The sequence below is a fragment of the Petromyzon marinus genome, unplaced genomic scaffold (genome assembly GCF_048934315.1).
Source record: "Petromyzon marinus isolate PM22_M1 ecotype Great Lakes invasive population unplaced genomic scaffold, UKy_Petmar_22M1.pri1.0 PM_Scaffold_402, whole genome shotgun sequence".
Taxonomy (NCBI): domain Eukaryota; kingdom Metazoa; phylum Chordata; class Hyperoartia; order Petromyzontiformes; family Petromyzontidae; genus Petromyzon; species Petromyzon marinus.
Genome location: NW_027423394.1, coordinates 50046 through 68824, shown reverse-complemented (window position 1 = coordinate 68824; position 18779 = coordinate 50046). Strand labels below are relative to the sequence as shown.

At 57.6% G+C, this 18779-nt stretch overlaps 1 protein-coding gene across 1 annotated transcript in view; it reads left to right on the top strand.

Moving 5' to 3' along the window:
• LOC142923308 (cytosolic carboxypeptidase 4-like) overlaps positions 1–16815 on the top strand; it is a gene marked incomplete at its 5' end in the record, with an annotated part of 37802 nt that extends 20987 nt beyond the window's left edge. Inside the window, 8 exons of the mRNA XM_076064369.1 lie at positions 1554–1698; positions 4639–4786; positions 10381–10561; positions 13429–13558; positions 14187–14312; positions 14766–14942; positions 16059–16186; positions 16460–16815. Coding sequence (XP_075920484.1) covers positions 1554–1698; positions 4639–4786; positions 10381–10561; positions 13429–13558; positions 14187–14312; positions 14766–14942; positions 16059–16186; positions 16460–16700 — 1276 coding nt within the window. The remainder of the gene's footprint in view (positions 1–1553; positions 1699–4638; positions 4787–10380; positions 10562–13428; positions 13559–14186; positions 14313–14765; positions 14943–16058; positions 16187–16459) is intronic.
• Positions 16816–18779: the final 1964 nt, after the last annotated feature.

Here is an 18779-nt window from a genome sequence, read left to right as displayed (position 1 = left end):
TCACACAGTACTCACACACACAGTAAACACACACACACAGTACACACACACAGTACTCACACACACACAATACACACACAGTACACACACAGTACACACACAGTACTCACCCAGTACACACACAGTACACAGACACACAGTACTCACAGTACTCACACAGTACACACACAGTACAAACAGTACTCACACAGGGCTCACAGTGCACACATTACACACAGTACACTCACAGTATTCACACAAGCACAGTACTCACAGTACACACACAGTACTCACAGTACACACACAGTACACTCACAGTACACACACAGTACACACACAGTACTGACACAGTACACACACACAGTACACACACAGTACACTCACAGTACTCACAGTACACACACAGTACACACACAGTACTCACAGTACACACACACAGTACACACACAGTACACTCACAGTACTCACAGTACACACACAGTACACACACAGTACTCACACAGTACACACACTCAGTACACACACAGTACTCACAGTACACACACAGTACACACACAGTACTCACACAGTACACACACACAGTACACACACAGTACACTCACAGTACTCACAGTACACACACAGTACACACACAGTACTCACACACACAATACACACACAGTACTCACACAGTACACACACAGTACACACACAGTACTCACCCAGTACACACACAGTACACAGACACACAGTACTCACAGTACTCACACAGTACACACACAGTACTCACACAGGACTCACAGTACACACATTACACACAGTACACTCACAGTACTCACACAAGCACAGTACTCACAGCACACACACAGTACTCACAGTACACACACAATACACACACAGTACTCACACAGTACACACACAGTACTCACACAGTACACACACAGTACTCACACAGTACACACACACAGTACACACACAGTACACTCACAGTACTCACAGTACACACACAGTACAAGTCCGATTCCCACTGATGGTCGACATCACCGAGACTGATTAGTCTCTGAACCGGTCCTGGGCCTCCCCTATGTCGACTCGGACTCAATTGAGTAGCTGGTTTAGCGGTGTAGTGAACATCGCCATCACTGGGGAGACAAAGGCGGCCGGGCGTGGTGTCGGCCTTCATAGGTGCTGCTGTGTCCACTCACGAACAGCACTTGAGGCTACACGGGGGACCTTTGTCTGTGCGTGTGTGGGATGCAGGAACAGTGTGGAGCGGTAGTGTAGCGGTTCCACACTGCACTACGAACCCGGCGACCCGAGTTCGATTCCCGCTCATGGCCAACACCGGTGAAGATGATCTAAACCGGGTCCTGGGCCTCCCCTAGGTCGACTCAGCCTAAATTGACTACCCCAGTGCGGTGTGTAGTGAACATCGCCAGCACTGGGGAGACAAAGGCGGCCGGGCGTGGTGCTGGCCACCCACCCCCTCCTCCTGTGCCCTTCCAGCCTCCATAGGCACCCGCTAACAGCACTTGCCCCGACAGTCTTGCTGAGGCTACATGGGGGACCTTTGTCTGTGTGCGTGTGGGATGCAGGAACAGCTACAGGCGACCCAGTCGAGTGACGGGAGGGGTGAGGGGTAAATCCTACTACTCACTCGTGCTCACCCTCACCTTCCCACACAGTGGGGACGTCTGCTACCTCGCTCACCACTACCCCTACACCTACACCTCACTCATGGTGAGTGTACACCCACTCGCTCACCACTCACTCACCACTTACCACTACACCTACACCTCACTCATGGTGAGTGTACACCCACTCGCTCACCACTCACTCACCACTTACCACTACACCTACACCTCACTCATGGTGAGTGTACACCCACTCGCTCACCACTCACTCACCACTACACCTACACCTCACTCATGGTGAGTGTACACCCACTCGCTCACCACTCACTCACCACTACACCTACACCTCACTCATGGTGAGTGTACACCCACTCGCTCACCACTCACTCACCACTACACCTACACCTCACTCATGGTGAGTGTACACCCACTCGCTCACCACTCGCTCACCACTCACTCACCACTTACTCACCACTTAGCACTACACCTCACTCATGGTGAGTGTACACCCACTCGCTCACCACTCACTCACCACTTACCACTACACCTACACCTCACTCATGGTGAGTGTACACCAACTCGCTCACCACTCACTCATCACTTACCACTACACCTACACCTCACTCATGGTGAGTGTACACCCACTCGCTCACCACTCACTCACCACTACACCTACACCTCACTCATGGTGAGTGTACACCCACTCGCTCACCACTCACTCACCACTACACCTACACCTCACTCATGGTGAGTGTACACCCACTCGCTCACCACTCACTCACCACTACACCTACACCTCACTCATGGTGAGTGTACACCCACTCGCTCACCACTCGCTCACCACTCACTCACCACTTACTCACCACTTAGCACTACACCTCACTCATGGTGAGTGTACACCCACTCGCTCACCACTCACTCACCACTTACCACTACACCTACACCTCACTCATGGTGAGTGTACACCCACTCGCTCACCACTCACTCACCACTCACTCACCACTTACTCACCACTACACACCTACACCTCACTCATGGTGAGTGTACACCCACTCGCTCACCACTCACTCACCACTCACTCACCACTTACTCACCACTACACCTACACCTCACTCATGGTGAGTGTACACCCACTCGCTCACCACTCACTCACCATTCACTCACCACTTACTCACCACTTACTCACCACTACACACCTACACCTCACTCATGGTGAGTGTACACCCACTCGCTCACCACTCACTCACCACTTACTCACCACTACACACCTACACCTCACTCATGGTGAGTGTACACCCACTCACTCACCACCCACTCACCACTTACTCACCACTACACACCTACACCTCACTCATGGTGAGTGTACACCCACTCGCTCACCACTCACTCACCACTCACTCACCACTTACTCACCGCTACACCTACACCTCACTCATGGTGAGTGTACACCCACTCGCTCACCACTCACTCACCACTTACTCACCCCTCACTCACCACTACCCCTACACCTCACTCATAGTGAGTGTACACCCACTCACTCACCACTCACTCACCACTTACCACGACACCTACACCTCACTCATGGTGAGTGTACACCCACTCGCTCACCACTCACTCACCACTCACTCACCACTTACTCACCACTACACCTACACCTCACTCATGGTGAATGTACACCCACCCACTCACTCACCACTCACTCACCACTTACTCACCACTCACTCACCACTACCCCTACACCTCACTCATGGTGAGTGTATACCCACTCACCATGTGATTGTGGTGAGTGTGGTTCATGCGGTGGTTGTGGTCGGTGTGGTGAGTGTGGTGAATGTGGTCGGTGTGGTGAGTGTGGTCGGTGTGGTGAGTGTGGTGAATGTGGCGAGTGTGGTCGGTGTGGTGAGTGTGGTGAGTGTGGTGAGTGTGGTGAATGTGGTGAGTGTGGTCGGTGTGGTGAGTGTGGTGAGTGTGGTGAGTGTGGTGAGTGTGGTGAGTGTGGTTGATGTGGTGAGTGTGGTGAGTGTGGTGAGTGTGGTGAGTGTGGCTGGTGTGGTTGATGTGGTGAGTGTGGTGAGTGTGGTGAGTGTGGTTGATGTGGTGAGTGTGGCTGGTGTGGTGAGTGTGGCTGGTGTGGTGAGTGTGGTTGATGTGGTGAGTGTGGTGAGTGTGGCTGGTGTGGCGAGTGTGGTTGATGTGGTGAGTGTGGCTGGTGTGGTGAGTGTGGTGAGTGTGGCTGGTGTGGTGAGTGTGGTGAGTGTGGTGAGTGTGGCTGGTGTGGTTGATGTGGTGAGTGTGGTGAGTGTGGTGAGTGTGGCTGGTGTGGTGAGTGTGGTTGGTGTGGTGAGTGTGGTTGATGTGGTGAGTGTGGCTGGTGTGGTGAGTGTGGTGAGTGTAGTGAGTGTGGTTGGTGTGGTGAGTGTGGTGAGTGTGGTGAGTGTGGCTGGTGTGGTGAGTGTGGCTGGTGTGGTGAGTGTGGCTGGTGTGGTGAGTGTGGTGAGTGTGGTGAGTGTGGCTGGTGTGGTGAGTGTGGTGAGTGGTGAGTGTGGCTGGTGTGGTGAGTGTGGTGAGTGTGGTGAGTGTGGTGAGTGTGGTGAGTGTGGCTGGTGTGGTGAGTGTGGCTGGTGTGGTGAGTGTGGATGGTGTGGTGAGTGTGGTGAGTGTGGTGAGTGTGGCTGGTGTGGTGAGTGTGGTGAGTGTGGTGAGTGTGGCTGGTGTGGTGAGTGTGGTGAGTGTGGTGAGTGTGGCTGGTGTGGTGAGTGTGGCTGGTGTGGTGAGTGTGGTGAGTGTGGTGAGTGTGGTGAGTGTGGTGAGTGTGGCTGGTGTGGTGAGTGTGGTGAGTGTGGTGAGTGTGGCTGGTGTGGTGAGTGTGGATGGTGTGGTGAGTGTGGCTGGTGTGGTGAGTGTGGTGAGTGTGGTGAGTGTGGCTGGTGTGGTGAGTGTGGATGGTGTGGTGAGTGTGGTGAGTGTGGTGAGTGTGGATGGTGTGGTGAGTGTGGTGAGTGTGGTGAGTGTGGCTGGTGTGGTGAGTGTGGTTTTGTCTTTGCAGGTGGACCTGGAGTCCATGCTGTCTGCGTGCGACCGAAGCTCGGTGTTCGTGCAGAGAGACATGCTGTGTCTAACCGCAGGGGGCAACAGCTGTCCCATCCTCACCATCACCGCAGCGCCAACCTCACAGAGAGACCTCCAGTCTCTGAGTGAGACACGCGGGGACACACGGGGACACACGGGGACACACGGGGACACACGGGGACACACGGGGACACACGGGGACACACTCCATCTGTGTCAATCTGTGTGAGTCTGTGTGTTTATGCGTCTGTGTGAGTCTGTGTGTTTGTGTGTCTGTGTGAGTTTGTGTGTTTATCTCACTCCACACGTACCCACTGTGTGTGTATCTCACTCCACACGTACCCACTGTGTATCTCACTCCACACGTACTCACTGTGTGTGTATCTCACTCCACACGTACCCACTGTGTATCTCACTCCACACGTACCCACTGTGTATCTCACTCCACACGTACCCACTGTGTATCTCACTCCACACGTACTCACTGTGTGTGTATCTCACTCCACACGTACCCACTGTGTGTCTCACTCCACACGTACCCACTGTGTATCTCACTCCACACGTACCCACTGTGTATCTCACTCCACACGTACCCACTGTGTATCTCACTCGACACGTACCCACTGTGTATCTCACTCCACACGTACCCACTGTGTATCTCACTCCACACGTACCCACTGTGTATCTCACTCCACACGTACCCACTGTGTATCTCACTCCACACGTACCCACTGTGTATCTCACTCCACACGTACCCACTGTGTATCTCACTCCACACGTACCCACTGTGTGTGTATCTCACTCCACACGTACCCACTGTGTATCTCACTCCACACGTACCCACTGTGTGTGTATCTCACTCCACACGTACCCACTGTGTATCTCACTCCACACGTACCCACTGTGTGTCTCACTCCACACGTACCCACTGTGTGTGTATCTCACTCCACACGTACCCACTGTGTATCTCACTCCACACGTACCCACTGTGTATCTCACTCCACACGTACCCACTGTGTATCTCACTCCACACGTACCCACTGTGTATCTCACTCCACACGTACCCACTGTGTATCTCACTCCACACGTACCCACTGTGTGTCTCACTCCACACGTACCCACTGTGTATCTCACTCCACACGTACCCACTGTGTATCTCACTCGACACGTACCCACTGTGTATCTCACTCCACACGTACCCACTGTGTATCTCACTCCACACGTACTCACTGTGTGTGTATCTCACTCCACACGTACCCACTGTGTGTCTCACTCCACACGTACCCACTGTGTATCTCACTCCACACGTACCCACTGTGTATCTCACTCCACACGTACCCACTGTGTATCTCACTCCACACGTACCCACTGTGTATCTCACTCCACACGTACCCACTGTGTATCTCACTCCACACGTACCCACTGTGTATCTCACTCCACACGTACCCACTGTGTATCTCACTCCACACGTACCCACTGTGTATCTCACTCCACACGTACCCACTGTGTGTGTATCTCACTCCACACGTACCCACTGTGTATCTCACTCCACACGTACCCACTGTGTGTGTATCTCACTCCATACGTACCCACTGTGTATCTCACTCCACACGTACCCACTGTGTGTGTATCTCACTCCACACGTACCCACTGTGTGTGTATCTCACTCCACACGTACCCACTGTGTATCTCACTCCACACGTACCCACTGTGTATCTCACTCCACACGTACCCACTGTGTATCTCACTCCACACGTACCCACTGAGTATCTCACTCCACATGTACCCACTGTGTATCTCACTCCACACGTACCCACTGTGTATCTCACTCCACACGTACCCACTGTGTATCTCACTCCACACGTACCCACTGTGTATCTCACTCCACACGTACCCACTGTGTATCTCACTCCACACGTACCCACTGTGTGTGTATCTCACTCCACACGTACCCACTGTGTATCTCACTCCACACGTACCCACTGTGTATCTCACTCCACACGTACCCACTGTGTATCTCACTCCACACGTACCCACTGTGTGTCTCACTCCACACGTACCCACTGTGTATCTCACTCCACACGTACCCACTGTGTGTGTATCTCACTCCACACGTACCCACTGTGTGTCTCACTCCACACGTACCCACTGTGTATCTCACTCCACACGTACCCACTGTGTATCTCACTCCACACGTACCCACTGTGTATCTCACTCCACACGTACCCACTGTGTATCTCACTCCACACGTACCCACTGTGTGTGTATCTCACTCCACACGTACCCACTGTGTATCTCACTCCACACGTACCCACTGTGTATCTCACTCCACACGTACCCACTGTGTATCTCACTCCACATGTACCCACTGTGTGTCTCACTCCACACGTACCCACTGTGTATCTCACTCCACACGTACCCACTGTGTGTGTATCTCACTCCACACGTACCCACTGTGTGTCTCACTCCACACGTACCCACTGTGTATCTCACTCCACACGTACCCACTGTGTATCTCACTCCACACGTACCCACTGTGTGAGTATCTCACTCCACACGTACCCACTGTGTATCTCACTCCACACGTACCCACTGTGTGTCTCACTCCACACGTACCCACTGTGTATCTCACTCCACACGTACCCACTGTGTATCTCACTCCACACGTACCCACTGTGTATCTCACTCCACACGTACCCACTGTGTATCTCACTCCACACGTACCCACTGTGTATCTCACTCCACACGTACCCACTGTGTATCTCACTCCACACGTACCCACTGTGTATCTCACTCCACACGTACCCACTGTGTATCTCACTCCACACGTACCCACTGTGTATCTCACTCCACACGTACCCACTGTGTGTCTCACTCCACACGTACCCACTGTGTATCTCACTCCACACGTACCCACTGTGTGTCTCACTCCACACGTACCCACTGTGTGTGTATCTCACTCCACACGTACCCACTGTGTATCTCACTCCACACGTACCCACTGTGTATCTCACTCCACACGTACCCACTGTGTATCTCACTCCACACGTACCCACTGTGTATCTCACTCCACACGTACCCACTGTGTATCTCACTCCACACGTACCCACTGTGTGTCTCACTCCACACGTACCCACTGTGTATCTCACTCCACACGTACCCACTGTGTGTCTCACTCCACACGTACCCACTGTGTATCTCACTCCACACGTACCCACTGTGTGTCTCACTCCACACGTACCCACTGTGTGTGTATCTCACTCCACACGTACCCACTGTGTATCTCACTCCACACGTACCCACTGTGTATCTCACTCCACACGTACCCACTGTGTATCTCACTCCACACGTACCCACTGTGTATCTCACTCCACACGTACCCACTGTGTATCTCACTCCACACGTACCCACTGTGTGTCTCACTCCACACGTACCCACTGTGTATCTCACTCCACACGTACCCACTGTGTGTCTCACTCCACACGTACCCACTGTGTGTGTATCTCACTCCACACGTACCCACTGTGTATCTCACTCCACACGTACCCACTGTGTGTGTATCTCACTCCACACGTACCCACTGTGTATCTCACTCCACACGTACCCACTGTGTATCTCACTCCACACGTACCCACTGTGTATCTCACTCCACACGTACCCACTGTGTGTCTCACTCCACACGTACCCACTGTGTATCTCACTCCACACGTACCCACTGTGTGTCTCACTCCACACGTACCCACTGTGTATCTCACTCCACACGTACCCACTGTGTCTCACTCCACACGTACCCACTGTGTATCTCACTCCACACGTACCCACTGTGTGTCTCACTCCACACGTACCCACTGTGTGTCTCACTCCACACGTACCCACTGTGTGTCTCACTCCACACGTACCCACTGTGTGTCTCACTCCACACGTACCCACTGTGTGTGTATCTCACTCCACACGTACCCACTGTGTATCTCACTCCACACGTACCCACTGTGTATCTCACTCCACACGTACTCACTGTGTATCTCACTCCACACGTACTCACTGTGTATCTCACTCCACACGTACTCACTGTGTATCTCACTCCACACGTACCCACTGTGTATCTCACTCCACACGTACCCACTGTGTATCTCACTCCACACGTACCCACTGTGTATCTCACTCCACACGTACCCACTGTGTATCTCACTCCACACGTACCCACTGTGTATCTCACTCCACACGTACTCACTGTGTATCTCACTCCACACGTACCCACTGTGTGTCTCACTCCACACGTACCCACTGTGTATCTCACTCCACACGTACCCACTGTGTATCTCACTCCACACGTACCCACTGTGTATCTCACTCCACACGTACCCACTGTGTATCTCACTCCACACGTACCCACTGTGTATCTCACTCCACACGTACCCACTGTGTATCTCACTCCACACGTACCCACTGTGTATCTCACTCCACACGTACCCACTGTGTGTGTATCTCACACCACACGTACCCACTGTGTATCTCACTCCACACGTACCCACTGTGTGTCTCACTCCACACGTACCCACTGAGTATCTCACTCCACACGTACCCACTGTGTATCTCACTCCACACGTACCCACTGAGTATCTCACTCCACACGTACCCACTGTGTGTCTCACTCCACACGTACCCACTGTGTATCTCACTCCACACGTACCCACTGTGTATCTCACTCCACACGTACCCACTGTGTATCTCACTCCACACGTACCCACTGTGTATCTCACTCCACACGTACCCACTGTGTATCTCACTCCACACGTACCCACTGTGTGTCTCACTCCACACGTACCCACTGTGTATCTCACTCCACACGTACCCACTGTGTATCTCACTCCACACGTACCCACTGTGTATCTCACTCCACACGTACCCACTGTGTATCTCACTCCACACGTACCCAGTGTGTATCTCACTCCACACGTACCCACTGTGTATCTCACTCCACACGTACCCACTGTGTATCTCACTCCACACGTACCCACTGTGTATCTCACTCCACACGTACCCACTGTGTATCTCACTCCACACGTACCCACTGTGTATCTCACTCCACACGTACCCACTGTGTATCTCACTCCACACGTACCCACTGTGTATCTCACTCCACACGTACCCACTGTGTATCTCACTCCACACGTACCCACTGTGTGTCTCACTCCACACGTACCCACTGTGTATCTCACTCCACACGTACCCACTGTGTATCTCACTCCACACGTACCCACTGTGTATCTCACTCCACACGTACCCACTGTGTATCTCACTCCACACGTACCCAGTGTGTATCTCACTCCACACGTACCCACTGTGTATCTCACTCCACACGTACCCACTGTGTATCTCACTCCACACGTACCCACTGTGTATCTCACTCCACACGTACCCACTGTGTATCTCACTCCACACGTACCCACTGTGTATCTCACTCCACACGTACCCACTGTGTATCTCACTCCACACGTACCCACTGTGTATCTCACTCCACACGTACCCACTGTGTATCTCACTCCACACGTACCCACTGTGTGTCTCACTCCACACGTACCCACTGTGTATCTCACTCCACACGTACCCACTGTGTATCTCACTCCACACGTACCCACTGTGTATCTCACTCCACACGTACCCACTGTGTGTCTCACTCCACACGTACCCACTGTGTATCTCCCCGCATGGTGCGCAGGGCGCCGCCCGTGCGTGCTGCTCTCTGCCCGTGTCCACCCCGGGGAGTCCAACAGCAGCTGGGTGATGCGCGGCTCTCTGGGCTTCCTGCTGGGCCCCAGCGTGGAGGCCCGGGCCCTGCGCCTCGCCTACGTCTTCCGCGTGCTGCCCATGCTCAACCCGGACGGCGTGGCCAGCGGAGCGTGAGGACCCTGGCACGCTCACCACGCTCACCACGCTCACCACACTCACACCACGCTCACCACGCTCACCACACTCACACCACGCTCTCACCACGCTCTCACCACGCGCTCACACCACGCTCACCACACTCACACCACGCTCACCACTCTCTCACCACGCTCACCACGCTCACCACACTCACACCACGCTCACACCACGCGCTCACCACGCTCACCACGCTCACCACGCTCACCACACTCACACCACTCTCTCACCACGCTCACCACGCTCACCACACGCTCACCACGCTCACCACGCTCTCACCACGCTCACCACGCTCTCACCACGCTCACCACGCTCACCACGCTCACACCACGCTCACACCACGCTCACACCACGCTCACCACGCTCACCACGCTCTCACCACGCACTCACCACACTCACACCACGCTCACCACGCTCACCACGCTCACCACGCTCACCACGCTCACACCACGCTCACCACGCTCTCACCACGCTCACACCACGCTCTCACCACGCTCACCACGCTCTCACCACGCTCTCACCACGCTCACCACGCTCACCACGCGCTCACCACGCTCACCACGCTCACCACACTCACACCACGCTCACCACGCTCTCACCACGCGCTCACCACGCTCACCACGCTCTCACCACGCTCACACCACGCTCACCACGCTCACCATGCTCACACCACGCTCACACCACGCTCACCACTCTCTCACCACGCTCTCACCACGCTCACCACTCTCTCACCACGCTCTCACCACGCTCACCACGCTCACACCACGCTTACCACGCTCTCACCACGCGCTCACCACGCTCACCACGCTCACACCACGCTCACACCACGCTCACCACGCTCTCACCACGCTCACCACGCTCACACCACGCTCTCACCACGCTCTCACCACACTCACCACGCTCACACCACGCTCTCACCACGCTCTCACCACGCTCACCACGCTCACACCACGCTCTCACCACGCTCACCACGCTCACCACGCTCACCACGCTCTCACCACGCTCACCACGCTCACACCACGCTCTCACCACGCTCTCACCACGCTCACCACGCTCACCACGCTCACCACGCGCTCACCACGCTCACCACGCTCACCACGCTCTCACCACGCCCACCACGCTCACCACGCTCACACCACGCTCACACCACGCTCACCACGCTCTCACCACGCGCTCACCACGCTCACCACGCTCTCACCACGCTCACCACGCTCACCACGCTCTCACCACGTGCTCACCACGCTCACCACGCTCTCACCACGCTCTCACCATGCTCACCACGCTCTCACCATGCTGACCACGCTCTCACCACGCGCTCACCACGCTCACCACGCTCACACCACGCGCTCACCACGCTCTCACCACGCTCACCACGCTCTCACCACGCTCACCACGCTCTCACCACGCGCTCACCACGCTCACCACGCTTTCACCACGCTCACCACGCTCTCACCACGCTCACCACGCTCACCACGCTCACCACGCTCTCACCACGCTCTCACCACGCTCACCACGTTCACCACGCTCTCACCACGCGCTCACCACGCGCTCACCACGCTCTCACCACGCGCTCACCACGCTCACCACGCTCTCACCACGCTCACCACGCTCTCACCATGCTCTCACCATGCTCTCACCACGCTCTCACCACGCTCACCACGCTCTCACCACGCTCACCACGCTCTCACCACGCTCACCACGCTCACCACGCTCTCACCACGCGCTCACCACGCTCACCACGCTCTCACCATGCTCACCACGCTCTCACCACGCTCACCACGCTCACCACGCTCCCACCATGCTCACCACGCTTTCACCACGCTCACCACGCTCTCACCACGCTCACCACGCTCTCACCACGCTTTCACCACGCTCACCACGCTCTCACCATGCTCACCACGCTCTCACCACGCGCTCACCACGCTCCCACCATGCTCACCACGCTCTCACCACGCTCACCACGCTCTCACCACGCTCACCACGCTCTCACCACGCTCACCACGCTCTCACCACGCTCTCACCACGCTCACCACGCTCTCACCACGCTCTCACCACGCTCACCACGCTCACCACGCTCTCACCACGCGCTCACCACGCTCACCACGCTCACCACGCTCTCACCATGCTCACCACGCTCTCACCACGCTCACCACGCTCCCACCATGCTCACCACGCTTTCACCACGCTCACCACGCTCTCACCACGCTCACCACGCTCTCACCACGCTCACCATGCTCTCACCACGCTCTCACCACGCTCACCACGCTCTCACCACGCTCTCACCACGCTCACCACGCTCTCACCATGCTCTCGCCGTGCGCTCACCGCACGCTCACCACGCTCTCGCCGCCGCATGGAGACCCACAGACTCACCACACGCTCACCACACAGAGAGACCCACACACTCACCACACACTCACCACACGCTCACCTCACAGAGAGACACACACTCACCACACACTCACCACACACTCACCTCACAGAGAGACACACACACTCACCACACACTCACCACACAGAGAGACCCACACACTCACCACACACTCACCACACGCTCACCTCACAGAGAGACCCACACACTCACCACACGCTCACCACACGCTCTGTGCGGATGTCTGTGTGAGTCTGCGTGTGTGCGAGTACCCGGTGTGAACATCGCCACTGGGGAGACAAAGGCGGCCGGGTGCGGTGCCGGCCTTCGTAGGCACCGCCGTCACCGCCGCCGCACCTACGCGGGGGCGAGGCCTTTGCCTCGCGTCCGTCTGCCACGGTGCACTTGCCCTGGCGCCGTGTTGGAGGCCGCCCGGGGCCCTTGCGCCTGTGCCCCCCTGCCCCCACTTAGGCACCGCTGCGCTCTGAGCGGCGAGGATCTGAACCGCCAGTGGAGGTCTCCCTGCCCAGAGCGGGCGCCCACCGTGTACCACAGCAAGGGCCTGCTGCTCTACCTCGCCAGCGTGGGACACACACCCGCGGTGGGTGGGGTGGGGGGGGTGGGTGGGGTGGGTGGGGGGGGTGGGTGGGGTGGGGTGGGTGGGTGGGTGGGGTGGGGTGGGTGGGGTGGGTGGGGTGGGTGGGGTGGTGGGTGGGTGGGGTGGGTGGGGTGGGTGGGTGGGGTGGGTGGGGTGGTGGGTGGGTGGGTGGGGTGGGTGGGGTGGGTGGGTGGGGTGGGTGGGGTGGTGGGTGGGTGGGTGGGGTGGGTGGGGGGGGTGGGTGGGGTGGGTGGGTGGGTGGGTGGGGTCGGGTGGGTGGGTGGGTGGGGTCGGGTGGGTGAGCGACTTGATGGACTGATTGTCTCCGTGTCCCCGTGTGTCCCCGTGTCCCCGTGTGTCTCTCCGTGTCCCCGTGTGTCTCTCCGTGTTCCCGTGTCTCCGTGTGTCTCTCCGTGTCCCCGTGTGTCTCTCCGTGTCCCCGTGTGTGTCCGTGTCCCCGTGTGTGTCCGTGTCTCCGTGTCCCCGTGTGTGTCCGTGTCTCCGTGTCCCCGTGTGTCTCTCCGTGTCCCCGTGTGTCTCCGTGTCTCCGTGTCCCCGTGTGTCTCTCCGTGTCCCCGTGTGTGTCCGTGTCTCCGTGTCCCCGTGTGTGTCCGCGTCTCCGGTGCCGCAGGTGTTCTGCGACTACCACGGCCACTCGAGCAAGAAGAACGTCTTCCTGTACGGCTGCAGCCTGCGGGAGACGTTGTGGTACTCGGAGCTGGGCGCCAACTGTGTCAGCGAGGACTCGAGCTACAGGGTGAGCCGCTCGCTTACCCACCTGGCTACCCACTCGGCTACCCACCCACTCAGCTACCCACTCGGCTACTCGGACACCAAGCTACTCACACACTCAGCTACTCACCCACCCAGCTACCCACCCAGCTACCAGGTCAGCTACCCACCCACTCAGAGGCTCACACACCCAGCTACCCACCCACCCAACTACCCACCCACCCAACTACCCACCCACCCAACTACCCACCCACTCACCTACCCACCCAGCTAACCCCCCACCCCCCCCCCCCCCACTCGGGTACCCACCCACTCAGCTGCCCACCCACTCAGCTGCCCACTCGGCTACTCGGACACCAAGCTACTCACACACTCAGCTACCCACCCACCCAGCTACCCACCCAGCTACCCACCCAGCTACCCACCCAGCTACCCACCCAGCTACCCCCCCCCACTCGTCTACCCCGCTCCCTGCTAGACGCTGGCGCGCCTGCTGGCGACGAGCGCTCCGATGTTCTCGGAGCGCTCGTCGCGTTTCCTGGTGGAGCGGTCGCGCGACGCCACAGCCCGCGTGGTGGCCTGGAGGGAGCTGGGAGTGCGGCGCTCCTACACCATGGAGACCACCTACTGTGGGTGTGACCACGGTCCCTACAAGGTGAGTGGACCTCCTACACCATGGAGACCACCTACTGTGGGTGTGACCACGGTCCCTACAAGGTGAGTGGACCTCCTACACCATGGAGACCACCTACTGTGGGTGTGACCACGGTCCCTACAAGGTGAGTGGACCTCCTACACCATGGAGACCACCTACTGTGGGTGTGACCACGGTCCCTACAAGGTGAGTGGACCTCCTACACCATGGAGACCACCTACTGTGGGTGTGACCACGGTCCCTACAAGGTGAGTGGACCTCCTACACCATGGAGACCACCTACTGTGGGTGTGACCACGGTCCCTACAAGGTGAGTGGACCTCCTACACCATGGAGACCACCTACTGTGGGTGTGACCACGGTCCCTACAAGGTGAGTGGACCTCCTACACCATGGAGACCACCTACTGTGGGTGTGACCACGGTCCCTACAAGGTGAGTGGACCTCCTACACCATGGAGACCACCTACTGTGGGTGTGACCACGGTCCCTACAAGGTGAGTGGACCTCCTACACCATGGAGACCACCTACTGTGGGTGTGACCACGGTCCCTACAAGGTGAGTGAAGCTCCTACACCATGGAGACCACCTACTGTGGGTGTGACCACGGTCCCTACAAGGTGAGTGGACCTCCTACACCATGGAGACCACCTACTGTGGGTGTGACCACGGTCCCTACAAGGTGAGTGGACCTCCTACACCATGGAGACCACCTACTGTGGGTGTGACCACGGTCCCTACAAGGTGAGTGGACCTCCTACACCATGGAGACCACCTACTGTGGGTGTGACCACGGTCCCTACAGGGTGAGTGGACCTCCTACACCATGGAGACCACCTACTGTGGGTGTGACCACGGTCCCTACAAGGTGAGTGGACCTCCTACACCATGGAGACCACCCACTGTGGGTGTGACCACGGTCCCTACAAGGTGAGCGGTGATGCTGGTGGTGGTGAGAATGAGTTGGTGAGTTATCCAGGGACACATTTACAGGTGGACGGATGAGTGAGTGAGTGAGAGGATGGGTCGGTGGGTGAGTGAGTGAGTGAGAGAGTGAGTGAGTGAGTGGGAGGACGGGTCGGTGGGTGAGTGAGCATGTTTCTATCACGCTCCCAGGGTCTCCAGCTGGGTCTGCGTGAGCTGCAGGAGATGGGGGAGTGTTTCTGCATTGCTCTCCTCCGCCTTCGTCCGCGCCTGGGACACGGCGGGGACAACGCGTGGACACCGGGAGACAGCGCCCTCCGGTACGCGGGGAGACACGGGGGAGACACGGGGGGGAGACACTGGAGGAGGCACGGATGGAGATACGGGTGGAGACACGGGGGGGAGACACTGGAGGAGGCACGGATGGAGACACGGGTGGAGATACGTGGGGCACATACGGAGGAGACATGGGGAAGTCACGGGGGCAGACACAATTCACGAATCATTCACTCACTCACTCGTTCAGCGAGTGAGTGACTGCATGAGCGGTTGAGTGAGTGGCCGAGCGTCTCCCCCCCCCGTGTGTCCCCCAGCGCTGTGGTGGGGGTGGACGAGGAGGTGGAGGAGGAAGAGGAAGAGGCGCCGTGCGACGAGGAGCCGGACTACAGCGCCTGCAGCGACTCCTCCGGGCCCGACGACTTCCTGGACGACCTCCTGCTGAGCGACCCCGAGCCCGACTTTGACCCCGCCACGACCCCGCACCACGACCCCTCGGAGGTCGCGGCGCTGGCCATACGGCCGGGGGTCGTGACCTACGACTCCGGTGACCTCTGAGCCGTGGCGGGGGGAGGTCGTGACGTTCGAGGTCTCCAGCGCTTCGCTCGTTCCGCACCCTGTGACGTCGCTCTCACGAGGGGCGGGCGGGCGGCTGAGCGAGTGGGTGGGTGGGTTGGTGGGTTTAGGTGGGTGGGTGGGTGGGTTTGTGGGTTTAGGTGGGTGGGTGGGTTGGGGTGAGTGGGTGGGTGGGTGGGTTTAGGTGGGTGGGTAGGTTGGGTTGGTAGGGTGGTAGGTTGGGTGGGTGGGTGGGTAGGTTGGGGTGGGTGGGTGGGTATGTGGGTTTAGGTGGGTAGGGTGGGTAGGTTGGTAGGTTGGGTGGGTAGGTTGGTAGGTGGGTAGGTTGGTGGGCGGGTGGGTTGGGGTGGGTGGGGTGGGTAGGGTGGGTGGGTAGGTTGGTAGGTTGGGTGGGTGGGTAGGTTGTGTGGGTAGGTTGGTGGGTTGGGTTTGGTGGGTGGGTGGGTTTAGGTGGGTGGGTTGGGTTGGGTGGGTGGGTAGGTTGGGTGGGTAGGTTGGTGGGTTGGGTTGGTTGGGTGGGTGGGTTGGGGTGGGTGGGTGGGTTGGGATGGGGTGGGTGGGTGGGTTGGGGTGGGTGGGTGGGTTGGGGTGGGTGGGTGGGTTGGGGTGGATGGGTGGGGTGGGTGGGGTGGGTGGGTGGGGTGGGTAGGTTGGTTGGGTGGGTGGGTAGGTTGGTTGGGTGGGTGGGTAGGTTGGTAGGTTGGGTGGGTAGGTTGGTAGCTTGGGTAGGTAGGTTGGTAGGTTGGGTAGGTAGGTTGGTGGGTGGGTGGGTTGGGTTGGGTGGGTTGGGTTGGGTGGGTGGTCCATCGGTCTCGACTGCCTCCAAAATGTACTGCATGGGAGGTGCAATATAATTATTAACTGGCGATGATGAATATATCTTGTCTCCTGAGACAGAGACACAGCACTCCCCCTGTCTCTGTGTCTCCTGAGACAGAGACACAGCACTCCCCCTGTCTCTGTGTCTCCTGAGACAGAGACACAGCACTCCCCCTGTCTCTGTGTCTCCTGAAACAGAGACACAGCACTCCTCCTGTCTCTGTGTCTCCTGAGACAGAGACACAGCACTCCCCCTGTCTCTGTGTCTCCTGAGACAGAGACACAGCACTCCCCCTGTCTCTGTGTCTCCTGAGACAGAGACACAGCACTCCCCCTGTCTCTGTGTCTCCTGAGACAGAGACACAGCACTCCTCCTGTCTGTGTCTCCTGAGACAGAGACACAGCACTCCCCCTGTCTCTGTGTCTCCTGAGACAGAGACACAGCACTCCCCCTTTCTCTGTGTCTCCTGAGACAGAGACACAGCACTCCCGCTGTCTCTGTGTCTCCTGAGACAGAGACACAGCACTCCCCCTGTCTCTGTGTCTCCTGAGACAGAGACACAGCACTCCTCCTGTCTCTGTGTCTCCTGAGACAGAGACACAGCACTCCCCCTTTCTCTGTGTCTCCTGAGACAGAGACACAGCACTCCCCCTGTCTCTGTGTCTCCTGAGACAGAGACACAGCACTCCCCCTGTCTCTGTGTCTCCTGAGACAGAGACACAGCACTCCCCCTTTCTCTGTGTCTCCTGAGACAGAGACACAGCACTCCCGCTGTCTCTGTGTCTCCTGAGACAGAGACACAGCACTCCCCCTGTCTCTGTGTCTCCTGAGACAGAGACACAGCACTCCTCCTGTCTCTGTGTCTCCTGAGACAGAGACACAGCACTCCCCCTGTCTCTGTGTCTCCTGAGACAGAGACACAGCACTCCCCCTGTCTCTGTGTCTCCTGAGACAGAGACACAGCACTCCCCCTGTCTCTGTGTCTCCTGAGACAGAGACACAGCACTCCCCCTGTCTCTGTGTCTCCTGAGACAGAGACACAGCACTCCTCCTGTCTCTGTGTCTCCTGAGACAGAGACACAGCACTCCCCCTGTCTCTGTGTCTCCTGAGACAGAGACACAGCACTCCCCCTGTCTCTGTGTCTCCTGAGACAGAGACACAGCACTCCCCCTGTCTCTGTGTCTCCTGAGACAGAGACACAGCACTCCCCCTGTCTCTGTGTCTCCTGAGACAGAGACAC